The sequence below is a fragment of the Syngnathus leptorhynchus genome, chromosome 2, assembly GCF_054491065.1.
Source record: "Syngnathus leptorhynchus isolate UIUO chromosome 2, UIUO_Slep, whole genome shotgun sequence".
Lineage (NCBI taxonomy): Eukaryota > Metazoa > Chordata > Actinopteri > Syngnathiformes > Syngnathidae > Syngnathus > Syngnathus leptorhynchus.
The window spans coordinates 3,183,895-3,199,182 of NC_141196.1; the positions used below are offsets into that span (position 1 = coordinate 3,183,895).

The window sequence follows — 15,288 nt, forward strand, 5'->3', positions numbered from 1 at the left end:
TTTTGTTTTGTTATTTAATTATTAATAATAATAATTATTCAATCTGAGGCCACTTTGTTTGGAGGTTTCTTCTACATTTCTGGCCGCCTGCCTGCTAACAAGTGTACACTTAATAGACTTGGTGTCACCTGACACGAATGAAAGGTGACCCTGCTCGGATTATCTGTTAACCTCCTCTAATCGTCTCTTTCTAATCACCTCTGGCGAATGTAATTCAAATTCCTTGTGGGTGGCCACGCCCTCCGCATGACAGGAACGAAGCAAGCTTTACAAAATATTAATAAAAAACTTTCGACAGTTTTTTACACTTGCAAAATGCAGCTAACTGTCCAATTTCGTGTTGTTTTGTATTCGTACTCAAATTAAACGTTGAGTTAAGATTTCAAAACGCGTTTTTTCTGCTTTACTGAACGACAAGAGGCACGTCGATCCCGGTAGCGCGCACGTACGCCGCGCTGCGGCGCGCGCTCTCGATGATTTCCGCTTCCTGCGGGCTCAGAGACGTGCTCGTCGACGTGCTGGCGGCCATTAGCGCGCGCACACTCCGCCTCCGTCGATTGCGGAAAGTAACGCGGAGGAGGAAGCGGAGAGGACGGCGGGCGAGCCTCCTGCGAGCGCCAGTATGGAGCGAGGCTTAGGGGGGCTTCCGCAGCCCTCCAAGCCGGTCAGCATCTCATCCAATCGGCCAGTTCACATGAACTTGTTCGCCACCTGGGAAGTGGACCGTTCTTCGCCCAGCTGCGTGCCCAGGTACGAGAAGGGGAAGTGGGGTGAGCTCATCGAGGCAGTCGGTGGCAGTGGCGATGGTGGTTGTTGGGGGGGGGGGGGGGTCACCTTTTGTTTACCAGCCACCTCCTTTTGTGTGCGTCACGTGACTTTAGATCTCACCTGCTGCTTTGTTCTGACGAGAACGTGTCTTGTATACTCATCAATGACATCATATGGCTACCACTAATTTCATCTTGGCGTGTATGCAATGCACGGATATGAGTAGGTCGTGATAATTGCTGGTTTGCAGCCTGTTGCCATGGCAACGCAGCTCTTCAAGCCGAGGCGTCAAAAATGGCTTCGTTCTTATGTTTTTTGTTGTTGTGAAGAGCATTGTCCTTTTGCTTGTGTTGTCGCAACACCCCCAAGCACTTCCTGTTTACCTCAGACACTCGTCATGCTCTTTCAGGAAGTGATGTTGCAATAAGGTTACATGATTGGTCGCCTGCTGAAAGCAATCTAGAAGCTCTCATTGGCCTGAATGGCCTCTGACCTCAAGGTGGTCTTGTGATGTTCATGAAACAACAAAGCAACATTGTCAATACTGTAAAGTGTACAAAACTGCTAAAAACTCAAGACATCATCCAAACTGTTCGGGGTCACTTTTAAAGGGATGTGCGACTTTGCTAGCTTTGTTTGTGTACGTTTTTCACTACGCTTTCCCGATTGACTGTTTTGTGACATTATATGATCACGTGTGCTGTGTCAGGCTCTTCAGCTTGACCCTGAAGAAGCTGGTCTTGCTCAAGGAGCTGGACAAAGACCTCACCTCGGTGGTCGTCGCCGTCAAACTGCAGGTGACTAGGATAGGGGACTTGAGCTAGGTTGTCATGACATCACTGTGAGCTTTCTACTTGCGTTGTGTTCAGGGTTCCAAGCGGATCCTTCGCTCCAACGAGATTGTTCTGTCGTCGTCGGGCCTGACGGAGACCGACCTTCAGCTCACCTTCTCTCTACAGGTAAACATCGCCCTCGCTCTCACGAGTCCCTTAAGAAAACCCTCAACTGGCCTTCGCAGTTCTGCAATTTCCAACACGTTAGCTAGTTTCACTCTTGTTGTGCGTGCAGTACCCTCACTTCCTGAAGAGGGATGCCAACAAGCTGCAGATTATGCTGCAGCGCCGTAAGCGCTACAAGAACCGGACCATCCTGGGCTACAAGACGCTCGCCCTGGGCCTCATCAACATGGCCGAGGTACGTCGCCATCCCCGCCGTTTGTTTAGGAGTGAGTGAAAAGCGGGACGGCGTGTCTCCTCTCGCAGGTGATGCAACACCCGAGCGAGGGCGCCCAGGTTCTCGGCTTGCATAGCCAGCTGAAGGACGCCTCGCTGCCCGTGGCTGAGATGCGCGTCTACTCGCTTTCCAGCCAACCCATCGACCACGAGGGACCCAAGGCCAAGATGTCGGGTAAGGCCTCCATATTGATGCATCATATGATGTTATTTAAAATGCATCTTTCTCTGTCCAGACCGATCTCCGGACATCGACAACTACTCTGAAGAGGAAGAGGAGAGCTACTCATCTGAGCAGGAGGGTAGCGACGATCCCATCCACGGACAAGTAAGCGGGGCCTTGTCTTGATTTTGGAAGCACGTCCCTGTTAGCCCAGTTTAGCATCTTTTAGCCACAACCGCTAATTCTCCTCCCGTCCCTTTAAGTACCTGTTTGATGAAGATGAGGAAGTGAGGAAGAAAAAGCCCAGACGGAAGCTGACGTCAAACGCCGCCATCACCAGGGTGAGCTCTTGTGTTAGGCGACGCACATCAACTGGTCATCTTGATTCTTTTTCATCTTAGTTATTATCATCTTCATTTTGGCTTGCAGCAGCCAAATATCAAGCAAAAATTTGTGGCCTTGCTGAAGAGGTTTAAAGTTACTGACGAGGTAGGTCTGGATGCCGTGGGAGGGATTGGTTGTGGTCCACGGCTCACCCGTGTCCCCTCACTGCCGCCTCCAGGTGGGCTTCGGTCTGGAGCACGTGTCCAGGGAACAGATCCAGGAAGTGGAGGAGGACCTGGACGAGCTCTACGATAGCCTAGAGATGTACAACCCAAGCGACAGCGGGCCCGACATGGAGGAGACCGACAGCATCATGAGCACACCCAAACCAAAACTCAGGTAACAGCTCCCCCTTTTGGATTGAAGTGATAACCGCCACATCAAAAAACAACACACATTTGTATATGGTACAGAAAATATCCTATAATTCTGTAATTCCTAAAAACAGCACAGTAAGATTTGCATAGAATGGGAAGAGTTGAACATTTTGTGCATGAATTCATCATTCAATTCATCCTACTCCTTCTCTTGTGCCCGTTTTGGCCACTAGGGGCGCAGTATACTGTAGTCATGTAGACAGACACAAGACGACTACTTATTTAATCGAAAAGTAATATTGTGTTGTCAATGAGTATGTTGAATTTTTACATTCTAGACTTGGGATGCATGCGCACATTCACTTAAGGTGCATTATTTTTAAAGATAATGTTGCAAAATAACTTTTAAACGCAAATGGTGTACCCACAGCCACAAAGGGGAAGCACTCAACTCTCTTTGTGTGCAGGCCCTTTTTCGAGGGCATGTCTCAGTCCAGCTCCCAGACGGAGATCGGAAGTCTTAACAGCAAAGGCAGTTTGGGCCGGGACACTCTGAGCCCGGTACGTTAGGATGGGGGTCTTTCGAGGTTCCTTTTTGTGCGTGTGTGTGCGTCATATGACGAGCACTGTTCTGCCAACAGGGGGAGCCGCCTTCGGCGGACAAGATGAAAACTTCCCGCAGCCGCATTCTAGATGAGGCACTGTCGGAGAGCGAGACGCTGGTACAAACTTCCTACTGAGAGTTTGCGTGTGTTTATCATGTTTGTGTAATAGTTATTTTTAGACTGTTAATTGCTCTTGGGGTCCCCCTAGAGGTTGCATGGCCCAAAATACAGCGCACTTAAGCTTTAGCGTTTTGTGCGTGTGTGTGTGTATACAGGAAGGGGCAGATCTGGAGCTGCTCGCTGACGCCGCGCCCTGCATCACGGTGTCTGTGCCGGAAAAACCCCGTACACCCATGAAGACGGGCAAAAACGAAAGTCAACCGGCGCCGTCACCACGGTAATCAGAAAGCCGCCAACGTCGTTGCACCGTCCAACCCCTAATAGACCTTATCGCCCTGAGATCGAAAGAAAGGCGAACTACCGTGTTTACAACTTGAAGTGAAGTATTCTTGGACTTGACAATTTGCATTCTCCTCGGGGAGAGTGACGTCACGTACGTGCCATGGCACATTTCGACCACGTGAAAAGTAACAATGGAGGAAGGAGAGGCAGTGGTGTTTTCAAGGTGGAAATCCAGTCAATATTTTTGAGTTTGTGTCAGCTTAAGAAAATATTAAGGTACGTTGCACTCTCTGGTGTTGACAGTGTTATCTAGCTTCAAAAATTAAACCGCTATTACAAAAAAAACATTGCTCGCAGCACATTCAAGCTTAAAGAGAAAGACACCGACTGTATGTGGTCCCCACATTTCATTATTTTATTTATAAACTATTCTGAAATGTTGTAAATGTGCAATGACAATCTTAACAGTTATATGTCAGACAAAAAAACAGATTGCCTTAAAAATATATTTATTTTAAGTGACGTTTAGGAAGACTTTTATATTCATATATAAAAACAAGTTGCTTTTTTATGTTATCTTATTTTAGAATAAAAAGACCGATGATAAGTAAAAAAGGTTGTCGTTATTTTATTTGTAATGAAAAAAAAAACACTTTTAAACCTCACTATTAAAAATAGCAAAATCGATTGTCAATTTTTATGTTAAGCAGGGTGGTCGGCATCTGTCGAATTTAACGAAAGTAACTTGTCATCCAATCACATTCTGCTTCCTGAAAGTACGCTGGCGCCTATCGTTGACAATCTTTATGAAACGATATGCAGGTTGGACGGAGGCCACACCCCTTCACGGCAGAAGCGCAGCAGCACCACCCCCATCAAATCCAAAGCGCCGAGCGAGCGCGCCAACAGCTCCGACTCGGAGAGGTCTCCCGAGATGGGCCACGGCACGCCGGTAAACATGGCCGCCCGATCCCTCCTCGCTTGTCGGGCCCCTTTAAAGCGATCGTTCACCCGTTGGCGTAGGTATTGAGGAAGGCCATGTACGACCAGCTCAACCACATCCTGTTGGCTGACTCCGCCCTCCCGGAGAGCCTCATCCTGGTCAACGGCGGAGACTGGCAGGGGCAGGTAGGCCTGGCTCGCCCGTCCAGGTGTCTCCGCCCACTTTGTTACCTGACTGCACGTGCGCACCTATTTCCTCCGTGTGTTTCAGTACGTGCTGGAGCAGCTGCAGATGCATAAGCAGCCGGTAGTGTGCACGTGCTCGCCGGCGGAGATCCAGGCCGTCCTCTCCGCCATTCTCACGCGCATCCAAAAGTTGTGAGTAAATGTGGGGCATCCCACATCTCAGTTAGGATTTATGGGTTGACGTCATCGGAGCTTGTTTGTGTTTGTCCCGTGCAGCTGCAACTGTAACGCCTCAATGCCACGGGCAGTCAAAGTGGCGGCGGTAGGCAGCCAGAGTTACCTGGCGGCCATCTTGCAATTCTTCGTGTCGCAATTGGCCAACAAGACGTCAGACTGGCTCAACCACATGCGCTTCCTGGTGGTTCCTCTAGGTAAGCTGCAACGCTGGTGCTCAATAAGCCCCGCCCACAGCATCTTGTGACATCATAACATTCCCTCCTCAGGCTCCCATCCCGTCGCTAAACATCTGGGCGCCTTGGACAACCGCTACAGCTCGTCCTTCCTGGACGGCGCTTGGCGAGACGTCTTCAGCCGTACCGAACCTCCTCCCACAGGTAAAGCGCCACCGGTGATGTCATCAATATGGCGTCTGTGTTGACCAGACCAGACACGTGTTACTACAATGCAAGTAAATGTTGTGACCGAGAAGGACTTTAGAATTGACCTTGACTTGCTTGATTTTTGGCCACCGTAACTTTTGACTTGCTTTAAATTTGAAGGTTAAGCTTTTATGACTTCCAGACCAACTGGACGTGGCGGGAAGGATAGCTCAGTTCATCAGCGGCGCCACGCTGACGCACCAGCTTCCCATCGCCGAGGCCATGTTGACCTGCAAACACAGGACGTGAGTAACGCCGGCCACGCGCTCGCCATTTCCTGTGCACCCAGTCATGGCTGATGTTTTTCTGCAGGCGAGAGGAAGAATCCTACCAGAAGTTTATTCCCTTCATCGGCGTGGTCAAGGTGGGCGTGATCGAGTCTGGACCCTTGCAGGCCGGTGAGTAAAAAAAAAAAAAAAAAAAGTAAAATACAACCACCCCCTCTTCTTGATGACATCATAGTCTCCCTTAATTTTTTTTTATGGGTCGTCAAGGTGATGCAGATGAAGGGGTAGCCGTGAGCTTGGCCGTCCCCTCCTCGTCCCCTCCCTCCCACGGCTCCCCCGCAGGGATGATCAAGGAGGCAGCCACTCCCCCTTCGTCCCCGTCGATGGGAAGCGTCGCCTTGCAGGGGTAAGAATCTTCCCCTAAGACGCCTGCTGCTCTGCTAGCATCCTAAAAGGCAGACGCTCGCCCCTTAGGAGTCCCGGCATGTCACATGGCGTGGACGCCATCGGCCTGCAGGTTGACTACTGGCTGGCTTCGCTGGCTGACAAAAGGCGGGAAGGTGAGCGGCGGGACACGGCGTGCAAGAACACGCTGAAGAGCGCCTTCCGCTCGCTGCAAGTCAGCAGGCTGCCCGGCGGTGGCGCCGGCGGGGGAGGCGAGCCTCACGGCGTTCAATTCAGCACCATGGCCATGACGGTGGTCACCAAAGAGAAAAACAAGAAAGGTGTGAGGGAATTCAAAACGCTCTTATCGTCTTGAGGAACGTTCTGCTCACGTGGTGTGTCTTTTGGACCTAGTGGCCACCATCTTCCTGGGAAAAAAGCCCAAAGAGAAGGAGGTGGATTCCAAGAGTCAAGTCATCGAAGGCATCAGTCGCCTCATCTGCTCGGCCAAGCAGCAGCAGACCATCCTAAAAGGTAACCACAACAAGTCGTTTGTGTCAGGCGTAGTCAAGAATGAAGATGAACTCACGTCTCCACTATTTGGCACGCTGACTTTTTTCCTCCGTTGCCCTTCAGTGTCCATCGACGGAGTCGAGTGGAACGACGTCAAGTTCTTCCAGCTAGCCGCCCAGTGGCCGACTCACGTCAAATATCTTCCTGTCGGCCTTTTCGGTTACACCAAGCCCCCTTCCTAGATGGCAGTGGCGGTCATTGGGCACCCTGGCTTAATCTTTGCCCCTCCTCCATTCTGCAAACGCACAAACGTTGCGCTTTATGCAATCCGGGCGACCTGTCACATTCCTTTGCGCTTTCCTCTCGGCAACAGAGCCCCCTCAGTGTGAGAGCTCAAGAACTACAGTGTTCCCCTCCTAATCTGTGACTAATTGACACCCCACCCTCAAAAAAAGGTTTGTCGTTGCCGTAAGATGGTGGCAAAGCGCTATTTTTTTTTTGTTAGACAGTGTTGCGGCCTGACTACATGAAACTGGGATAAGTTTGTTTTCAAATAACAGAAAATTTGTTTCAAAGAAAAAAAATTGAATTAACAAATAAGGGGAACCAAAATGGCAATGTATGTGTAAGAATATAGCTTCCATGGCACAGAACAGGTTTGTCATGCCACCGTGTATACGTTGTATTGTGTGAACAGGAAATATGGCATCTGTGTTCCATCAAAAGAAGGACACCAAAATGGGTGACTGACACCCCCCCCCAAAAAAAAGAACATTAGTGCTGTCTAAATGTCTGAATAGCCACGTGGAAAATTCATGCAAAACAAAAGCAAATGGAGTCGTAGATTTTTATTTCCAACTCGGTGCTTCAAAGTGTTCTCTGTGCTCAAGTCCACGTTCACAGTTCTGTTGTGTTGCTTGTAAATGGGCTCCGGTTGTAGGTTGTGAGTGACGTGTGGAGAGATGTTTTTTGCACATTAGCCGTCGTCTCTTCAGCGTTTTGCCTCTAATAATAATAATAACATTGATGATGATGATGATGATGATGATGCTTGTACATATGTGACATTATTTCATGTTTTGTATGACTGCTTTTTCATGGTTGCATTTGTCAGTCAAACAATTGAATGGAAAGTGCTTGTTTTGTTGACTAGAAAAAAAAATGGCACAATTGGATATTGTGTGAGTATGTGTGTGTGTACACTTTGTTGACAACGCGTAAGTCATATAACTGTGTATGAGGAATATTATGAGGAATCTGTGAAAGACCACTAAAAAAAAAGGTGGAAACAAACTGTGCAGAGTAAAAGTTCATTTCAATTCATTTACATCTGATTCAGCCTATTTGATTAACGTTATATTTATTTACTGAAGATCTGTTTTTAAAGTAATGTACTGTAAAGTGTAAACAAAATTAGCGGAAGTATGAGAAAACCAATCAGGGCAATTTGCGGAAATGACGAAACTGCACAAAACATGGCGTCTGATTCAAACGACTTCGGCTCGATTTCAGCAGTGAGTAACAAAAAATACGCTTGTGTTATACGTTTCACAATGAACCAGCGTGCTTTATCTACACAAATCCAACACGAATTATTTTTTTAAAATATATTTTTAATGCTTAAAGTTAACGCTGTTAATTCCTCATGAATCATGTTGACATTCGGCAATAGCGCTCATGAATCAGGTTGACATTCGATAATCGATAGCTTGTAAGAACAGTCCTGTAACATGTAACAACTTTAAATGAGTCTGTACGGTCTTTTCAAGCATTCGGTGCATTTTGCTTGATGATATTCGTGAGAAGAGTAACTGTTTACAGTGTAGGAAAAAGCTTTGTCGTGGCTTCCCTACTAAAAAGCAAATGTCGAGTTGGTATGGTGTTTGGGTTAGAAATCAAAATGTCGGACAAAGAGCTACACCTATCACCCAAATATACAATAGTGTGTGACGCCCATTGGTATAAACGGTTTCCCTGCTACCTAGGCAACCAAACACCATCCTCAGTCAGGGCGTTACACACTTCTTGCTCCCATGAACATCATTTGCAATTCTTTTTCAGGGTGGTGACGCTACCATTTGAGAAGCCATAATGCAGGACAAGCCAAAAGAGCAAAGGAGAGCACCCGGCCAGGCGGTGGAGAACGCGGCAATGATGCAAAATGCTGACAGGTGACCAAGAGGTCAAATGCACTTCAATCATGTGGTCATGTCTTGCTATTTGTTGGATTTTCTTCTCAGCAGCACCGAGCTGGAGGCCCCCCAGCAGCCACGAGTCAAAGCGGGCGACGGGGAGCAAGGGAAGGACAAAGTCAAAGCATCTTGTGACAGCGACCTGACAGGAAGGAGGAGGATCCTTCAGTTGGAAAAGGAAAAGCTGGAGATGATGTCCACACACAACCAGCAGGTCAGACCACATACTCGGCTAACCATCATGTAGCAGATGGTGTCATTTGTGTGTGTGTGTGTTGCAGGTGTGTACGTTGGAGGCGGAAATCACCCGCCTTCGGGCTTCTGTGGAGCACGGGGAAGCTCAGAGGGCAGAGCTGCAGTACCAGTTGACCGTGAGCTGCAGAGATGCCCAGCGAGCGTGTGACAAAAACAAAGCACTCAAAGGTATGGAAATCATTTCTAGGTTCTGTCTGCCTGTCGGTCCACCCCGCCCCCCAAAAAACATTTTGGGGCACATTTTTTTTTAATGACAAAAAATACTGATTTTACTATGATAATACATAAAAATACTGGATAATTTGTGGGTTTTTTTAGGTGACATTATTTTTCTCAGAAACAGTCATAAATATGTAAATGTTTGTGTGTCAGAGCAAGCTGCATCACTGCAGAAGGTTCTGGACATGAGTCAACAGGCCCGGCAGGAGGAACGGCTCGCTTTGCAGCAGGAAGTGGCCGAGCGTGACGCGCTAATTGACAGCTTGACTTCAGAGAGCGAACGACTGCACCGACTCCTGCAGGCAGGTCTCACACACACATATACACATACGCACACGGAATATATGAAAGCTTGAATATGATGTTTGTGTCCAGAATCAAAAGGAGACCCTGGAGGAGGTGCAGAGGAGGATGGTGGCGCTGCAGAAGGAGCAAGAGAAGGTTAGCAGAAGAGGGAGTGACACAGACAGAGAGGAGTTGAGAATAATTTCCTGATCTCTTTGTCAACAGGACCACAAATCTCTGGAGGCCAGCATGGCAGCCGAGCGAGCGGCTCACCTTGAGTTCAAGCAAAAATGTGAGGTCACACAGGTAAGACACATGAAACAAAATCTTCAGCTGCTTTGAGAATCATTCACGAACCGACTAGTCGACTACTCCGTACTGCACCACGATATGGTCAGCTCGCCATATAAAATAGTCATTCCCAATACACTCTTTTGAAGGCGATGCTTGCAGTGCAGCAGCGTGCCCAGCAGGAGGCGCAGTGCAATCTGGAGCTATTAAAACGAGAGCGTCGAGATTTGGAGAGAGTTTACCAGGACGAGATAGAGAGCAGCCAACGCACTGAGCAAGCTCTGCAGCAGTGAGTGTGCACACACACACACACACACACACACACACACACACGTGCGAATATCTTGATTACTTGTTGACATATTTGTGTCTGTGTGTAGCCTCCAGACAGAGTACCAGCAGTACAAGTGCGATCTGAGCGTTGCCTTGGAGACAGAGAAAAGGAACATCGCTGACCTGGCTGTGAAGCTGGAGGAGGAGAAAAGGCAACACGGCAAAACACACTTGCATCTGGAAAAGGTCTCAGACACAAAAACACACACACACACACACACACACAAATTGCTAAAATCAGAGAGTATATGAAGCAACAAAGCACTATTTGTGTCTAAATTCAACTCTTATTTACGTGTATTTTCTTGTCAAATATGGGCACAATTGCTTTGACTGTGTTCAGTTGCTGAAGAGAGAGGTGCATTATGGGAAACTCCTGGAAGACATCAGGGAGGTTCTCCAACAGCACACGCGTAAAGGTACGGCGATGATGTGATCGCTTTAAGAAGCCACGCCCACCTGCTGTCAACTCACGATTGCAGATTCAAAGGATGATGGGAATCAAAGTCCTACCGACGTGATGCAGCTGCTCAGTTTGACGCTCAGCAGACAGGAAGTAGCTGAGCAACAGGTGGATTTCATGGCAGGTCCAGGATCTGTTTGTAACTAAGAGAGGCTTGACCAAAGAAGTCTTGTGCGTCTTGGCAGGTCCAGGATCTGCTGTTGGCCTGCGAGAGACTGGACGAGGAGAAGCGGACCCTCCAAGGCGTGGCTACGCATCAGAAGCAACTTCTTCAAGTTAGCAAAACTTCATTTCTTTGGCTAACGGGTGGGACACGTTGATTGACAAATGTCCGCATGCCGCAGGAAGCTCGCCAGCTGTCACTCACGCTGCGGGAGCGAGCGACCCACATGCAGGAGGAGAGCCGTGATTGGTCCGTGGAACTCCAGAAACAATCAAAGGTAAGTTTGTTGACTTTGTTGACTTGAACTGCTCTGGAAATAAACGCTGTGTGCATGTGTGCGTGTATATATACGATTGTGTGTGTTAGGCCCATCTATCCTTCCTGCACTGCGTCTATCAGCGCCTACTTGCGGGCCACGTGGTGGCAGAGCCGCAAAGCATGCTGGGCACTTTCAGCCGGTCAGACTTGTGTGACCTCATCAACGAGCTGGTGGAGAAGCTGACCTCTGACCTCCAGGAAGCCAACAATAAGGTCAGGCTGTCAAAATGTCGTCACACTGAAGTTAGCTCATGTCCCCCCCCTGATGTTTTGCCCTCCTCACCCCTAGGTGGCGCATTGGCAGGCGGCGTGCGAGGAGAAGAACGGACGCTTGAACCAGCTGCAGCGGCGTCACAAGCTTATGCAAGTTCGTGCTCAGGAGAACGGGAAGAAGCGAGCGGAAGCCTGGATCGGCCAACACGCGCGCACTGTCGCTCAGCTGCGGGTAACTGACGTCACATCTTCTTGTCCATCACTTGATGTTTCATTCGGGGGGGGGGTCAACCACACACACTCTGTCAATTACCACCTCCAGGACCTCCTCTCACTGAGCCGCAGAAAATCATCCTCCTTCTTGTCGGCATGCGCTCTCCTCGCCGGTATGACGACGCACACCCAGCGCCGCCTGAGAAGCCTCACTGAGCAAAACCGTCTTCTGGCCTCGCGTTTGGCGGCGAGAGAGGAGCTGGAGGAGGAGCTGCGGCGGCTGGCCGGCGCTCTGAACGGAGACGGACGGGAGAAAAGACTGGAGGGGACACTGGCCAAGAGGCGATGGAAGAAGTACGTGTGCGTGGTGTCAGCGCTGAAGTGGTGGCGCCTCGTCGGAAGAAGGAGGATGGAGTTGTTTCGGCTGGAGATGGGTGGGGCGGGTCCAGTGGTGTGCGTCGCTACGGCAACTCTGACGGGAGAGGATGTCGGTAAAGATCGCGATGCATTGTGCGCTCGCTGGCTTCGCTCCAAACGTCTATCCTCCACCGTCTTGGCCTGCATGGTCGACCTGCCTCCTCCCGCCTCCTCTCCAACAAAAGTGAGGTCAGCCGCACGGTCTGGATTGGCTCGCCTCCTGGATCAGCTTGCGAGCCAATCGGAATCTGCCCCTGAAATCCTGCGCGAGATGATCCCACAGACTCTGCCCCCCAGTGACTTGAAGGTCTCGTAAAACGAATGAACCCCCAATCTCACCTTCATCTGACCTTCACCTGTGTCTTCCCGTTAGATGCTGGTGTCCCGCCTCCAGAAGCACTTTCTCCTCCTCAGCCAACGGCTGCACTCGGCCGAGGTGGAGAGGCGGAGCCTGAGACTGCAGGTGGCCCATCTGAGGAGGACAGAGTGCAGCAGGGAGGACAACTGCAGGACGGTGAGAACACACAAACACACACACACACTTGTAGTCATATGACTGTGTGTGTGTGTGTTTACAGGTTCCAGCAAAACACTTCCACAGCGTGTGCGCGGACCTACGGCGAGCACTCACTGGCGAACAGGAAGCACACGCACTGCTTCTTGAGCAATCGACACAACGCGACGCTCTACGGCTACGAGTCAACGCGCACACTACCGAGCGGGACCAAGCCCACCGTGCGCTTAGCCGCATGGCGGAGGTACACGTACGCAAATACGTGATCTCGTAAGGCACAAAACGATTGTCGGTCTGGTGTAGTGGTATCGACGTGTAGTATCGGTGCGTTTAACTCTTGTCAAGTGGTCCGTGCATCCCGAGCTTACACTTGTTTGTTCTCACACAGGCGCTGGCAAAGGCTCGACGGCGCCTGAGAAGAAAGGAGCGCTCGTTGAGGATTCTGGGAAAGCACCTGTCGCGAGTGGACAAAGAGAGGCGGCGACTGGAAGGGCGACTGCGACACGCCTCGGCTGGCAGACGCCAGGATCACGCCATCGGTTATCAGAAGGCAGCGGCGCGGCGCTTCAAGGAGATGTCCAACCGTCCAAATTCTGGTGCATCAAACGAGCTGCCAAACCCAGGAAGTGAAAGTCTTTAAGGTCAGAGGTGACCAATTCTGGGCTACAGGGAGACTAAGCAAAAATGTTTTGGGAAAAAAAAAAAAAAAGTGCTGACTTTTCCTAAATGGAAGCTTCTTATCCTTTTTGTCAGTCACCATCACAAATCGAGGTACTTCCAAGAACAACGCCTTGCTGGTTCCCATAGTGACAGCACTTTTTATATCCCATTATTCAAGCTTGACATTTGTCTCAAAGGAATATCACATACGAAAACGCATATGTTTCTCTGTGTTAAGTTAAAAAAAAAAAAAAAAAAGTAGCAGAAAAGTAGCACAAGCGCTGACACCAGCGTTTTCATTCACTTTCTATCACAGTCCGAGTTCGTCCCACCAGATTGAAGTCGAATTCCGCACGTAATAGGACGCCTTTTTCCTCTTGATGGGCGAAGCACAAGGATCAAAGTCTTAATCCCCCCTGACAAAGAAATAAAACGGAATCATTGAAGTATCATCTCAGTGAATCATTGCCTCTAAACACGGCGGCTCAGAACAGTAATCCTCTCCAGTCCCGAGAGACATTTTGACACCAAGACGACGCTAATCGGCTTCCTTGTCGTTTTCGCCCTCAGGCGACAAACAAGTTGTCGCAGCAACTAGAAAAAAAACAACTTGCCCTACTTGGAGCTGCCATCCAGAACCTCTCATGAGCGCCTTCTTGTCATGTCAACTTTCCTGGAGGTCCTTTTGTCACGTCCACAATCCCGAGTGCCTTTTTGTCATGTCCACTCTCATCTCTCACCTACTTGAACTTCGTGATGGTTCAGCTGCGGGCATTCCTCGAGCTTTTCTCACCGTTGTCCAATTGGAGGCTGGTGGGCGGAGTCAAATAGTCAAGAAAAATAATAAAACAGCCAAGCGGCATGCAGATAGGCGAGAAGACGACGAGGACTCCAAGGAAGGTGGTGATGTTAAGAGACCATGTCTGAAGAAGTCATCTTCTCCACCAATCGGCAGATGGTCCGTGAGGTACGATATAAAACCCTGGAGACCCATCAGGTGCACGGCGCTCACTTCCTGTCACCTCCAGGTTCGTCACATCCTCCAGTCGCAGGGTCGAAAGCCATCCCAGTTGCTTCTCGTTGGCGATGTTTCCGACAACGTTCAATTGGGATTGTGCTGGAGCCCTGAAGTGGAGCTGCTACTCCTCCAACAATTACTCTGCTTTGCCAAGACATGGCCAATCATCCATGGAATGGCTACTGCCAATCACATAAATCCTTTCCCCGCCAAGGTGACTACAAACTTGGGATCTCCTGACCTAATGATGACACCATGACATACACCTACTTTTGTTCTCCCAGGATCAGGTGGATGGGACCAGGTGGAATCCTTCCCCCCTCCATCCGGCCACCTCTACCCTCAGGTCTTTACAATGGCCTCATAAAGGACGAGTCTTGTGCGGCCTGTGTGGAAAAAGTTTCTATGACAAAGGTAGGTGTGACCTGGTGTGGTCATGTGATGCTCATGAGATGTCACATTGTGTTGTTTTTTTTTTTCCTGTGCAAAGGAACGTTGAAGATCCACCACAGTGGTGTGCATCTCAAGATCAAACACGGCTGCACAGTAGCAGGCTGCGCCATGCTCTTCAGCTCTCTGCGCAGTCGGAACCGACATAGCGCCAACCCCAACCCACGTCTGCACCGTGGTGCTTTCACAATGAAAGGCTTGCCGGCCAATCAGTAGCCATCCTGGGAGTCACATGACAGCGCCGAGATTCTAGAAAGTTGAGCATGCCGCTAAAAGTCATCGGTCAATTAGAATGAATCATATATTTTAAGTTTTTAATATATTTTAAAAACTTGAATGATTCACTTTGGCGCCATCTAGTGGACAAACAAGTTGTTCCATAAAAATGCATGCCTTTTGTTCTTTCTTTACTGTCAACTACAATACGGATAATACAAATAAGACAAATAAAAATCACAAGCGATCTTTGGTTCTTTTATGAAGGGCCTGGCTGCGTGTTTCT

General features: G+C 49.2%; 3 protein-coding genes across 9 annotated transcripts; all 3 read left to right on the top strand.

Moving 5' to 3' along the window:
* Positions 1-491: 491 nt before the first annotated feature.
* pacs1b (phosphofurin acidic cluster sorting protein 1b) lies at positions 492-8,075 on the top strand. The gene is made up of 23 exons (XM_085906376.1): positions 492-750; positions 1,478-1,565; positions 1,638-1,727; positions 1,837-1,962; positions 2,031-2,175; positions 2,237-2,328; positions 2,427-2,504; positions 2,593-2,652; positions 2,726-2,886; positions 3,332-3,425; positions 3,506-3,586; positions 3,745-3,866; positions 4,694-4,823; positions 4,895-4,999; positions 5,085-5,191; positions 5,276-5,430; positions 5,503-5,613; positions 5,801-5,903; positions 5,971-6,056; positions 6,153-6,291; positions 6,360-6,610; positions 6,684-6,803; positions 6,906-8,075. The coding sequence occupies exons 1-23, from the start codon at positions 623-625 to the stop codon at positions 7,022-7,024; spliced, it is 2,691 nt and encodes an 896-aa protein (XP_085762502.1). The 5' UTR covers positions 492-622; the 3' UTR covers positions 7,025-8,075.
* A 156-nt stretch (positions 8,076-8,231) lies between these two features.
* On the top strand, positions 8,232-13,618 carry ccdc171 (coiled-coil domain containing 171). 6 transcript variants are annotated; one of them, XM_085906499.1, is made up of 20 exons: positions 8,232-8,296; positions 8,844-8,953; positions 9,023-9,188; positions 9,256-9,397; positions 9,602-9,750; positions 9,824-9,889; positions 9,959-10,039; positions 10,174-10,313; positions 10,405-10,543; positions 10,701-10,776; positions 10,840-10,928; positions 11,006-11,095; positions 11,165-11,260; positions 11,350-11,514; positions 11,591-11,746; positions 11,837-12,218; positions 12,330-12,451; positions 12,518-12,658; positions 12,723-12,902; positions 13,047-13,618. In XM_085906499.1, exons 2-20 carry the CDS (start codon positions 8,874-8,876, stop codon positions 13,296-13,298), a joined length of 2,712 nt encoding a protein of 903 aa, XP_085762625.1. In that variant the 5' UTR covers positions 8,232-8,296; positions 8,844-8,873; the 3' UTR covers positions 13,299-13,618. The 6 variants fall into 6 exon arrangements, 5 of the variants coding, with proteins under 5 accessions (XP_085762625.1, XP_085762621.1, XP_085762623.1 ...); XR_015065568.1 differs by having other exon boundaries at positions 11,837-12,451; positions 12,723-12,982; positions 13,047-13,173; XM_085906495.1 differs by having other exon boundaries at positions 11,837-12,451.
* A 141-nt stretch (positions 13,619-13,759) lies between these two features.
* Positions 13,760-15,237, top strand: LOC147060131 (uncharacterized). Of its 2 annotated transcripts, none has more exons than XM_085906500.1 (4): positions 13,760-14,285; positions 14,347-14,550; positions 14,621-14,750; positions 14,827-15,237. In XM_085906500.1, the coding sequence occupies exons 1-4, from the start codon at positions 14,238-14,240 to the stop codon at positions 15,000-15,002; spliced, it is 558 nt and encodes a 185-aa protein (XP_085762626.1). In that variant the 5' UTR covers positions 13,760-14,237; the 3' UTR covers positions 15,003-15,237. The 2 variants fall into 2 exon arrangements, with proteins under 2 accessions (XP_085762626.1, XP_085762627.1); XM_085906501.1 differs by having other exon boundaries at positions 13,760-14,276.
* Positions 15,238-15,288: the final 51 nt, after the last annotated feature.

Excerpts from the sequence above, each read along its gene's own strand:
- pacs1b (XM_085906376.1), top strand. The coding sequence starts at position 623 with ATGGAGCGAGGCTTAGGGGGGCTTCCGCAGCCCTCCAAGCCGGTCAGC. Across the intron at positions 3,867-4,693 it reads CAACCGGCGCCGTCACCACG|GTTGGACGGAGGCCACACCC; the intron begins GTAATCAGAAAG and ends AACGATATGCAG. Across the intron at positions 6,611-6,683 it reads CAAAGAGAAAAACAAGAAAG|TGGCCACCATCTTCCTGGGA; the intron begins GTGTGAGGGAAT and ends TTTTGGACCTAG.
- ccdc171 (XM_085906495.1), top strand. The coding sequence starts at position 8,874 with ATGCAGGACAAGCCAAAAGAGCAAAGGAGAGCACCCGGCCAGGCGGTG. Across the intron at positions 10,040-10,173 it reads AAAAATGTGAGGTCACACAG|GCGATGCTTGCAGTGCAGCA; the intron begins GTAAGACACATG and ends ACTCTTTTGAAG. Across the intron at positions 11,096-11,164 it reads ATCAGAAGCAACTTCTTCAA|GAAGCTCGCCAGCTGTCACT; the intron begins GTTAGCAAAACT and ends CGCATGCCGCAG.
- LOC147060131 (XM_085906500.1), top strand. The coding sequence starts at position 14,238 with ATGTCTGAAGAAGTCATCTTCTCCACCAATCGGCAGATGGTCCGTGAG. Across the intron at positions 14,286-14,346 it reads ATCGGCAGATGGTCCGTGAG|GTTCGTCACATCCTCCAGTC; the intron begins GTACGATATAAA and ends TGTCACCTCCAG. Across the intron at positions 14,751-14,826 it reads AAAAAGTTTCTATGACAAAG|GAACGTTGAAGATCCACCAC; the intron begins GTAGGTGTGACC and ends TCCTGTGCAAAG.